Here is a 12,285-nt window from a genome sequence, read left to right on the forward strand (position 1 = left end):
TTTTAGGTTGTTTCTATGCCTTGGCTATTGTATATAGTGTTGCTATGAACATAGGGGTGCATGCATCTTTTTGAATTATAGTTTTGTCTGGATATATGCCTAGGAGTGGGATTGCTGGATCATATGGCAATTCTATTTTTAGTTTTTTGAGGAACCTCCATACTGTTTTCCATAGTGGCTGTACCAATTAACATTCCTACCAACAGTGTAGGAGGGTTCCCTTTTCTCCACACCCTCTCCAGCATTTGTTATTTGTAGACTTTTTTTTTTTTTTCTTTTTTGCGGTATGCGGGTCTCTCACTGCTGTGGCCTCTCCCGTTGCGGAGCACAGGCTCCGGATGCGCAGGCCCAGCGGCCATGGCTCACGGGCCCAGCCGCTCCGCGGCATATGGGATCCTCCCAGACCGGGGCACGAACCCGTATCCCCTGCATCGGCAGGCGGACTCTCAACCACTGCGCCACCAGGGAGGCCCTGTAGACTTTTTAATGATGGTCATTCTGACCAGTATGAGGTGGTACCTCATTGTAGTTTTGATTTGCATTTCTCTAATAATTAGCGATGATGAGCATCTTTTCATGTGTGTTAGTCTGCATTTTATAGTGGAATTGTTTGAAAGGTTTGAGAAGGAGAGAATTGAAATACGAAAGGCAGTTGGGGAACTTTAAGAAGAGGTGAGATGAACTGCTGTTTCATAGTCAAGAAAGGATTTGTCAAGATCCTCTTCTCTGCTTTCCAGAGACTGGTAGTGAATGATTAAAACGAGTGCTCTGTATCCCACACTTGGGTGTCTTTAAATTGCAAAGCCTTTTAGTAATTGGAGTTCTTTTCTGAAGCTTTTAAAAGGATTGTTGATCATATATTGGGTAACTAGTTATGTCTTTTGATAATAACCTCTTTTCTTTTTTTCTTTCATTTACTTTTCAGTCTACTCTTACTCTGGGGAGGAACTTATATGTTATAATCAGTTCTCCATCTTTGTTGTTGGCTCTGGAGGCTTTGGTGGAAAACGGACGTCAGACAAAGCTAAGGTAGGCTATGACTTCATAAGCGAGATACATGTGTCGTTAAGGATCCTTATCTGTATTTTGAACTTACCATATGTGTAATTTAATAGAGTAGGGCTTCAGTAATCCACACTTCTTTGAATCAGAATGTGTTCCTTGGATTTGAAATGCTGTTTATATTTGTATATTTTAATACATAACATATGTTATATATAGAAAAGTCTGGCTGACGTAAGTGTAATGTAGCTGAGGTAACTATGGGAATATCTTTGCTTTCTTATGCAAACTTTGTCTGCATCCAAAACTCTTTAGAAAAACCTAACACATACAAGTGATCCTTGTATAAATGCAAATCCTCATTCATTAAATGACTTGAGCATTTCTCTTGTATAAAACAATTCTAGTTACTCTTTAGTTTTCAAATTCTATCCAAAAACATATTTTTTTCCTAAAAATATTTTGTAAATTGGATTTTACATCAATTTAACCTAGCTTTTACCTCTGCCCTCAGTTCTCAGAATAGGGCCGCACTGTCTTCCTAGGAGGAGCAGCCCACTCATTTTTCCTATTCCCACCCCGGCTCCCCAGCTTGTGTTGCAGAAGCTCAATTACAGGTAAAAGTGGCTGAGAGTTACGGGGCTGTCTTCCTCTACCCCGCCCCTACTTGTAGTGTGGAGACTGTATTCCACTGTGGCAGGCTGAGAACACTAGGGCCCTGATAACTCTTGCCCAGCCTGCTCATAGAGTGGTGGTCCCGTGCTGCTAGAGGCGAGCTGAGAAGACCAGAAGCTCCTACCTCTGCCTGGGACTCTTCTTGTAAAGTGAGGATGTCACTTGGAGAGAAGTGGGCCACTATTCTTGCCCTCATGTCCGTTGCAGTGGTGCAGAGGTTTTGCCTGGGGGGCAAGGCAGGCTGTAATAATATAGAGGGCTCTGAAGCTCTTCCCACGGAAACTGACTCATTTTGGTACCAAGTATTTGGAAGCTCAAAAGTAAGGATGGTTTCAAAAACAAGGTTACTTTAGTGATAATCAAGAGGAGGCTGGTAGCTCCATGAAAGCAGTAAACTAAACTAGTTTAACTAGAAATTTGCCAGAGAGAACCATGGAAAGAGATAGCTAAGAAGAGTTGTCATGGGATCATAACAAACCTCAAAGACTGGCCTCAAAGACTACACCGCCAAAAAGGCCTGACTTTAATTGGATCAGATTGTGGAACAATTTATGCCCCAGGGCACTGTTGAAAATAATAGAACAGTCATCTGTCAATGTGTGAAGCCGAACAGCTGGACAGACAGTTTAACAGAGAGATCAGGGAGAGACAGTCACACAGAGCCCTGCTAAAACCACTGTCATCCCAGGCTGACTGTGCTTGCCCAAGGCTGTACCCTCTGAGGAGCAACATCAGAGTCTGCACACTGTGGGGGAAATATACTTAACTAAAATAGTCTAGCCAAGTCACTAAACAAATAGACAAGTTAACAATAACAACAAGCCCTGGAAGGGGAAAGGGGTCTCAGTATCCAGAGTTGCTGCAATATGTTATCTAAAGTATCCAGTTATCAACAAAAAATTACAAGATCTGAAAGAAATAAAAGAGTATGACCCATATATAGGAAAAAACAAAGCAAAACAGGCAACAGAGATTGCTTTTGAGAAGACTTAATAGGAAAAAACTTCAAACCATTTATTGTAAATACAGTCAAAGAACTAAAGGAAACCATGCTTAAAGAAGTAAAGTGTGTAAAGAAGTAAAGTATGATGACAATGTCTCATCAAATAGAGAAAAATTGGGGAATTCCCCAGTGGTCCAGTGGTTAGCACTCCGCACTTCCACTGCAGGGGGCATGGGTTCAGTCCCTGGTCAGGGAACTAAGATCCTGCAAGCTGCGTGTTGTGGCTCAGAAAAAAAAAAAAAAAAAAAAAAGAGAAAGAAATCAATAAATAGAAATTATATAAAGAACCAAATAGAAGTAGTTCTGGAACTGAAAGTACAATAACTGAAATGAAGAATTTACTAGAGGCTCTCAACAGTAGATTTGAAGTGGCAGAATTAAAATCAAAAAGCTTGAAGATTGATCAATCTATCTCTTGTCTGAAGAACAGAAAGAAAAAAGGTGAAGAAAAAGAATGAAGAGGCTCAGAGAAATGTGAAATACCATTAAGTACATCAGCTTTTATGTAATGGGCATACCAGAAAGAGAGGAGAGAGAAAGAAGCAGAAAAAATAATTGAAGGAACAATGGCATTGATGAAAAACGTTGATCTACACATCCAAGAAGCTCAACTGCTCCAATTAGGATATAAATGCAAAGAGGAAGATCTAAATAGACATTTCTCCAAAGAAGACATATAGATGGCCAAAAAGCACATGAAAACATGCTCAACATCACTAATTATTAGAGAAATACAAATCAAAACTATGAGTTATCACCTCACGCTGGTTAGAATGGCCATCATCAAAAAATCTATAAGCAATAAATGCTGGAGAGGGTGTGGAGAAAAGGGAACCCTTTTGCACTGTTGGTGGGAATGTAAATTGATACAGCCACTACGGAGAACAGTATGGAGGCTCCTTAAGAAACTAAAAATAGAGTTAGCATGTGATCCAGCAATCCCACTAGTGGGCATACATCTGGAGAAAACCATGCACCCCAGTGTTCATAGCAGCACTGTTTACAATAGCCAGGACATGGAGGCAACCTAAATGTCCATCAGCAGAGGAATGGGGGCTTCCCTGGTGGTGCAGTGGTTAAGAATCCACCTGCCAATTCAGGGGACACAGGTTCAAGTCCTGGTCCGGGAAGATCCCACATGCCATGGAGCAAATAAGCCTGTGCGGCACAACTACTGAGTCTGCGCTCTAGCACCCGCGAGCCATAGCTGCTGAGCCCACGTGCCACAACTACTGAAGCCTGTGCGCCTAGAGCCTGTGCTCCACAATGAGAAGCTTGCGCACTGCAATGAAGTGTAGCCCCCACTCACTGCAACTAGAGAAAGCCTGCACACAGCAACAAAGATCCAACACAGCCAAAAAAAATAAAAAATAAATAAATTTATTAAAAAAAAAGATTTATGCACTTAAAAAAAAAAGAGGAATGGATAAAGAAGATTTGGTACATATATACAATGGAATATTACTCAGCCATAAAGAAGAATGAAATAATGCCATTTGCAGGAACATGGATGGACCTAGAGACTGCCATACTGAGTGAAGTTAAGTCAGATAAAGACAAGTATCATATGATATCACTTATATGCAGAATCTGAAAAAAAATGATACAAATGAACTTCTTTACAAAACAGAAATAGAGTCACAGATGTAGAAAACAAACTTATAGTTACCAGGGGGGAAATGGTGGGGGAGTGATAATTTGGGAGATTGGGATTGACATATACATACTACTATATATAAAACATAACTAATAAGGACTTAACTGTATAGCACAGGGAACTCTACTCAATACTCTGTAAGGACCTATATGGGAAAAGAATCTAAAAAAGAGTGGAGATGTGTGTGTGTGTGTGTGTGTGTGTGTGTGTATATATATATATATAACTGATTTACTTTGCTGTACACCTGAAATTAACACAACATTGTAAATCAACTATACTGCAATAAAAATTAAAAAGAAAATAAATGCAAAGAGATCCACACCCTTAGTAAAGTGCTTTAAAGATTAAATCAATATAGATGTGAATTGTTTGTCTAAGTCTTACAGTTACTGTCATCTTTTGCATTGGGAAAAGAGTCTTTACCTTTTTCTCCTTTGTGGCCTAGAGAATGGATCTGGTTATATAATTCCTTTCATTAAACAAGGTCATTTCAGGGAAATCTTAATGTAGATGAAGCTAGCAGTTATGAAATTTTAAATGTCATTATGTGCTGAAAATAAAATATTAAACTAAACTTTTTATCCAGCTTGCAGATTTTGTTACAGTCAGCCCTCCATATCTGTGGGTTCTGTATCCACAGGTTTGGCATCTGCAGACTGAACCAACCGTGGATCAAAAATATTCAGAAAAAAAAAATTCCAGAAAGTTCCCAAACTATTTACACAGCATTTACATTGTATTAGGTATTATAAGTAATCTATGCACATCCTCCCAAGTATGGGAGGATGTGCATAGATTATATGCAAATACTACACCGCTTTTATATAAGGGATTTGAGCATCTGCAGATCTTGGTATCCGTGAAGGGGTCCTGGAACCAATCACCCCTGGAAACTGAGGGATGACTGTATATTGAAACATGGTTGTTTATCAAATATCAGTTTGGGTAAAGAGAATAACAATTATTTTGTTATTATTTAACGTGTAATGTTTTTTGATCTCAGGTAGCTGTAGCCATACCTAATAGACCTCCTGATGCTGTACTTACAGATACCACCTCACTTAATCAGGTAAGAATGTATTTTTGAAAAGTGATAAAGCCACCTGACTCCTGACACTTTTTGATTTATAACTCTGATACCTTTGTAATTTTGTGAGTCCAAAAGTAGTAGCTGTGTTCTTCTACGTAATAAAAATAACGGCATATTTCTGTAGTTGAAATTTGTTCTTTCTGGAGTTTTACTTAGCAGTTTTTTTCTCCACTGGGTATCAAAAAAAATGTAAAATGGCTTTTCATTAGTCAATTGAAAAAGCATCATGCTTTGTTGGCAATGGATTGCTTGCCTTAAGGAGACTGCCTAGCTTAGTAGTGAAGAATTTCATTAAAGCCTTAGAGAGCAGGATAAAATAAAAGGCAAATTTCAGTTATCCTTTCTTCTATTGGAAAAGAAAACTGAGCGACATTGCTTCGAGAGAGATTATTTTATGCTAACTTTAGTGGACAGGTACAGTAAAGCATCTGAGAAGGAGTAGATGATTTAATCTCTTTTGTTTGGCATAAATCATATGTTTTCTGATGGAGGAGTTAAAATGCACTGTCAGTTAACAAATTCTGTAAGCATGCAAAGATTTATCTAAGAAACAAAAGGTGACCATGAAGATGAGAAAAGCAACTTTGTTTTTGAGAGACCTGAAGATTCTTCCCTAAGATGGCCAGAATACTAACCATGCAGATATAGAACAGAATATGTAAAGCTCTGAAGTTATGCTGTGAATAAGCAGGTAATGACAGCACATTATTTGTAAAATTCACTTATTTTTTGATACTAATTTTGATATACTTGATATGAGAACTTCTGCAGGATTTATGTGTGCTGGCAAATAGGAATATAATTTCATGAGCCAGAAAGAATTAAGTTTGGAACATATTAATTGTATTTTTTTATACACTCTATAATTGGGTGGTAGAACAATACTTTCTGCCTCAGATTAGTTTTTGCCTTTAAATGTTCTTCCCATCCCTATTTCTTATCAGTTTCTTAAGAGAGCACTCATATTTATGTTTAATTAAAGCTTCATAGTGAAATTAATTTTATTAGCACACTAAAGAACAGAAGACTTCATGGTTTCATGGTTCAGAAAACCCAGAAATGCTCCATTATTATTCTTGTGTTACTGAAATAATAAAATGTATCTGCTGTAGATAAGAAAAGCTGAATAGTTTCCATGGCTTGAATTTCTTTATACAGTAAGCAGAAAGATTTTCTTTTTTTCTTTTTTCAGATGAATAGAACTTTTTGTTAGCTTTTAGCAGACTTGAGTATTTTGCTGTGTGACAAAGGACAGTTTATAGGTTAACAAATATTTTTTGTATAAATAATGGACACCCATCATTTGACAGAGGTTCCTGACCATTTGTATCATATGGTCACTCGAGAATATGATAAAAACTACCGACTGTTTCTTCAAAAACATTTTGCATAAAACTTTGCTTAAATTTCAGGGGCTTTGTGGGCTGTTTTAAATTGGATCTGTGCTATAGGAGATACAAATCAAGTAGAAGAAGTGTGAATCTATTGACAAGGAACTGAAAGGATACTTAGATATAAGGAGTAGATGTCTTAATTTCTAGGGCACCTATTCTAAGCAACGAATGATTAAATACAAGGTTTTGAATTGTAGAGTAAGTGCTGTAGACATTCTGAGATGGGCTACTCATTAGAGAATGGCATACAGAAGAGTTTGGTAGGAAAGATGGGACTTCTGAACTAAAATGGTGTACAGATATTCTCTCTTACCAGGGATATAAGGCTTGCAGTATGGCCTGGAAGGGGATAAGAACTTAGTAATGATAGCAGAAAAGAGCATGATGTATGTACAAGGAGTAAGAATTAGAGCATTCAAACCGGAGAGTGGTGGGAGATGATTGTGGATGAACAGACCTTTAAGGAGAAGTGGAAATGGAACAGATTATGTTGTTATAGCATAAACTTTGTGCCAGGTATTTAAATTAAATAAGTAACTTCTCAATCAGTAGGGAAACTGGCAACCATCGCTCTACCAATATCCCTTCTGGAATATTTTGTTTTTCATGTCTTTAGGAGAATTTCTTCATCTTCAAACTAGTATGATATTACAAGTATACTTCATGGTTTTTCATAATTAATAAAGAGAAAATTCATCCCCAATAATCTAGAAAGACCAAAGAATAAATAGGTAACAGGTGTCAGGCTTTGTATTTGAGGAGAATGAAAACAAGTATCTTTAGTTTCCCCAGATACATATCTTATACTACTTATTCTAACAATTAGGATTTTAGCTACCATCATTGTTAAATAAAGTTAATCTTTGGAATATTGGTTATACTATCCATTAAAATATAATTCTTTATTATATTACCATGTGTATTATAAGTACTTTTAAAATTTTGTTTTGAAACAATGATTTATTATTTTACATGACCCTGGGTTGCCTGGGCAGTCCTTGTGCTACAAATGGTGTTGGCTGTCACTCATGTAGCTGTTCTCAGACAGTGGCTGGGTGGGGCAGGAAAGTCCAGTATGGCTCTTTCACAAGTGCAGGGTCTTAGTGCTCCCTGTTGGCTGGCGTGCCTCTAATCTCCACCTGGCTTCTTCTTCATGTGGTGTCTCATCTTCCAGGGCCTTTCCCTGTGACCCTCAGGGGACTTCTATTTAAATTTCTGGAACTGTTTCCTGTGTAGCTTCCTCCTTTTCAGTACATCTACATTCCAGCTGCCCATTCTCCCAGAACTCTGATCTTTATCTCTTTAATTCTTTGAGACTGTTTTGCTGTGTTTTGGTTTCCCTTTTTGCACTGGAGTCTAGAAAGTGCTGTCAGGCAGAGCGCTGTGGCCATTGTAGAGTCCATCTTGTTTGTTTCTTTTCTATCAAGAATCATAATCCTGTTCTGCCTACTGTCCAATGTCTAAGGACAGTATCTCCCTCGCCCACTTAAAAAAAAATTTTTTTTCCTACTTGTTTACAGTGGAAGAGTAAGTTCATTCCACTTATTCCATCTAGGCCAGAAGTGGAAGTCCTATACCTTTTTATATGCCCATAGTGCCCAATTTTCTCATTTATTACTATTTGTTTTTTCAGTTTTTATTGCTGTGCTTTGTTTCCTACTTGTTTCTAACAATTAAAGAGTCTATTTTATTTTCTTGTTTCTCTTTGCTTATAGTTTGCATTTTGGGGAGTGCATTAATTTTACTTTTTCAGAACATTTTAACATTTATATATTATTCTTCCCTCTTCCCCACCTTTGTTTTAGTCTTAGATTTGCAATTGAATATATATCAATCCTTTTGCCAAAGGTTCTCCCATATCTCCTGGTTGGATAAAGCTCCTCCTGTGGTAGGTTCCCTAAGAAGGCCTCGTGTATAGTATTCCTTTGGTTCCTATGTATTTATTTATCTTATTATTTTTTTAAAAATAAATTTATTTATTCTTGGCTGCACTGGGTCTTCTTCGTCGCTACGCACGGGCTTTCTCTAGTTGCAGTGAGCGGGGGCTACTCTTCGTTGTGGTGCGCGGGCTTCTCATTGTGGTGGTTTCTCTTTGTGTTGGATCACGGGCTCTAGGCGTGCGGGCTTCAGTAGTTGTGGCACATGGGCTCAGTAGTTGTGGCTCGTGGGCTCTAGAACGCAAGCTCAATAGTTGTGGCGCACGGGCTTAGTTGCTCCGTGGCATGTGGGATCTTCCTGGAGCAGGGCTTGAACCCATGTCCCCTGCATTGGCAGGTGGATTCTTAACCACTGCGCCACCAGGGAAGTCTGGTTCCTATGTATTTAAAACTATTTTTCTATACTCTGGATACTTGAAGGACAGCTTGGCTGGATATGAAATCTTGAGTTTCTTAAAATGGTGTTCCATTGTTGCCTGGCTTTCTATATTGCTGTTTAGAAGTCTGATGCCAGTCATTATCTTCCTCTAAGTTACTTGATCTTTATCCTCAAGGGCTTTAGGATTTTTTTTTCCCTTTATCTTTAAAAATCTAATAGTTTTACTAGGATAAGTCTCAGTGTTGCTCATTCCAGGTCAGTTTTCCCATGTACCTGGTGGGCCTTTTTAATATGTGTGTTCAGATCTTTTATTTTCAAAAAGTTTTCTAGGGTGATAATTTTAAATATTAGTTCTTATTCATTGTTTTATTTTTATTTCTTCAGGTACTCTTTATGTACATTGGATCTTTTTCTATCTTTCTTCCAACCATTTTCTCTCTGTCCTTTTTTAGTTCTTTATTAATCTCATTTCCATCCTCTTGGTTTTTTTCTTCTTTTTCTTCTATGCCCCTTATTAAAATTTTGTTTGAATATATTCTCCTTTGGGAACATTATAATTTAGTCTTCAATTTCTGATATGATTTTGATTTTTCTTTTATTTCTTTCCCAAGTTTAATCATCTCTTACTTCATTTCTTCATGTTTGTTGTCCATTTATATTCTTGGTTTTTGAATTTCAGATTCAAGATGTTTATTTCCTATCCCCAAATGCTTGAGTATTGTGTTATCATTTTCTTCTGTTTGCTAGTTGTTCTTTTTGGGGAAATTTTATTTATTATAATGTTTTGGTTCTTATTTTCTTTTTTAGTCTTATTGTAGCTTTGCACAGATGGAGATTACTTACCTATATGCATTTTGTAGGTAAAGTTAGTAGTTTGGGATGGTTTACAAGATTCTTTCTTAAAGAAATTCAAGATTGTCATCTTCTGTCAGTATAGCAAAGTGCCTTTTCTTTAATGGATGGCTTTTTGGAGTAGGGCATAGTGGGGGAGTGTTTTATTAAATTTTTTTTTAGTTCTCTTTATCCTGTAGGATCATAAATTTCCCCTCTTGCTTCTTTTTCTTCACCATTCAGTCTTCGAAGGTGTTTTATCCTCCTCTTCCTCAGAAGTATTGCCTTTCTAGGACTGCCATTTGGAAGCCTGTGCACTTTTAATTCTTTTCTCAGTAGTCAGTATTCTAATCTTCCAGGATTCTTCTCAGTATTTTTGTCCTCGAGGTAGACTGTCTGTGTCTCGAAGTGATTTTTCTTTGTTTCCTTTTTTCTCTTCCATGAGCTTCTGCTATACTCCCCCTCCCCACCCCTACCACTCTCTCTAGTAGTTTTGAGAGGGTGCTCAGAAGACAGTGCTGCTGGATATAGGTGTTTATTTTTCTACTTATAAGAATTTGAAGTTTGTGGTTTTTCTCTTCTAGTTACACTAGAGGCCTGGGATCTGTGTAGTTTTACCTGTATTTCTTGTTGATCTGTTTGCTTTTTTAGGGGGTGTGAGGATTTGGGAAGAACTAATCCCTGACCCTTTTAATTTAGCATTTAGTTTAACTTAATGGTACACTTAAAAAAATTTTTTTACTTATTTATTTGGCTGCATTGGATCTTAGTTGTGGCACGCAGGGTCTTCGTTGCGGCATGCAGAATCTTTCACTGCGGCATGCAGGCTCTCTAGTTGTGGTGCGCAGGCTCCAGAGTGTGTGGGTTCAGTAGTTGTGGCGTGTGGGCTTTCTAGTTGTGGTGCGTGGGCTCTAGAGGGCGTGCACTCAGTAGTTGTGGCGCAAGGGCCTAGTTGCCCCTTGGCATGTGGGGTATTAGTTCCCTGACCAGGGATCAAACCCATGTCCCCTGCACTGGGAGGTGGATTCTTAATCACTGGATGACTAGGGAAGTCCCTACTGGTACACTTTAAATAAATAAAACTAAGAACTAATTTACTCATATATGGAAGATCCTCCCACTTACATTTAATACTCAAGTAAGACAATATAGAGCTATTTTTCTTAGTTTGTATGTGTGAATTTTAGTGATTTTTACATCTAGGCAGAAATGAAACAGAACAAAACACGAAGCTTTTTGCTTTTCTTCTGAAATATGAAAGTCTTTCAAGATAATCAGAAAATAAACCTTGATAGTGTTCTTTATTGTTTGGAGAATGGTTATTTTGCATTATGATTGAATTTAGTCAAACATCCAATCAGTTTACATTAGTCATTTCTCATGATAGATCTTTTATGTCTTTGCTAATTCTGCCTTCTGTTGGAAGCAATGCTGTCATTGAAATATTATGAAAAATTTCATATTCCTTTAATATGATTTCTTTAGAAGAGTTGTTTCTTTTCATTTATAGGAATGATATCTGTGGGGTAATAACACTGGCACTAATCTTAAAAACTTGATTGTCTTATACTGTTGCTGAAATCTTTTAAAATAATCATAATAGTTCACATTTATTGAGGTATTAATATTTATCAAGGATAATGCTCTGTAAGAGTTTGATTAGCCTCTCAGTTTTTTAAATGAGAAGATTGAGGCTTAGGGTGATAAAGAAAATTGCCCACTAATGGCAGAGCTGGATTTGAACCTAGGTCTGTCTGGTGCCAAAGCCCAAGATCTATTATGTGTTTGACACCTTCCCCTTTGGGCCCTGAAATTCATCATTTTTTTTCCATTTGTATGCAACGTGATGATGTATATTTGCCTAGTGTTCTATTTTTTTTTAAGTGCTTTCTAAAATTGATCATTTCATCCTCTACCATCTTATACAGAATCTTAAGTCACATCTATTTGATAATTGTTGATTTGATTTAATTATTTTTAGAAGCCATATAAAGGGAAAAATACTGAGTCATTTAAAAAGTGAATAATTTAGAAAACTATCATATAGAGTGATGGGAAAGAGAAAGAGCTTATTAAAGTTGTACAAAACATTAAAAAGTAAACAACATTTTCCTATGAATTATAGGAGATGTTATTTTCTGTAAATAAAATTTGTTAAAAACGAATAATCAATAATTAAAAACAACAAAAACTCATTAAGAAAGTCAGGTATGCTGACATGGCTAGTCTCTACACAACATTTTAATAGTCTTGGAAAGCTTGACCTAGCAAATGATAAGAAAGAGAAGTCTAGAGGCAGCCCCAAAATTAATAC

At 37.1% G+C, this 12,285-nt stretch overlaps 1 protein-coding gene across 1 annotated transcript in view; it reads left to right on the top strand.

The window, feature by feature from the left end:
• HSD17B4 (hydroxysteroid 17-beta dehydrogenase 4) overlaps window positions 1-12,285 on the top strand; it is a 97,619-nt gene that overhangs the window by 55,512 nt on the left and 29,822 nt on the right. The window contains exons 16-17 of the mRNA XM_060091875.1: window positions 926-1,029; window positions 5,344-5,409. Coding sequence (XP_059947858.1) covers window positions 926-1,029; window positions 5,344-5,409 — 170 coding nt within the window. The remainder of the gene's footprint in view (window positions 1-925; window positions 1,030-5,343; window positions 5,410-12,285) is intronic.

Source organism: Mesoplodon densirostris, chromosome 3, assembly GCF_025265405.1.
Source record: "Mesoplodon densirostris isolate mMesDen1 chromosome 3, mMesDen1 primary haplotype, whole genome shotgun sequence".
Taxonomy (NCBI): Eukaryota; Metazoa; Chordata; class Mammalia; order Artiodactyla; family Ziphiidae; genus Mesoplodon; species Mesoplodon densirostris.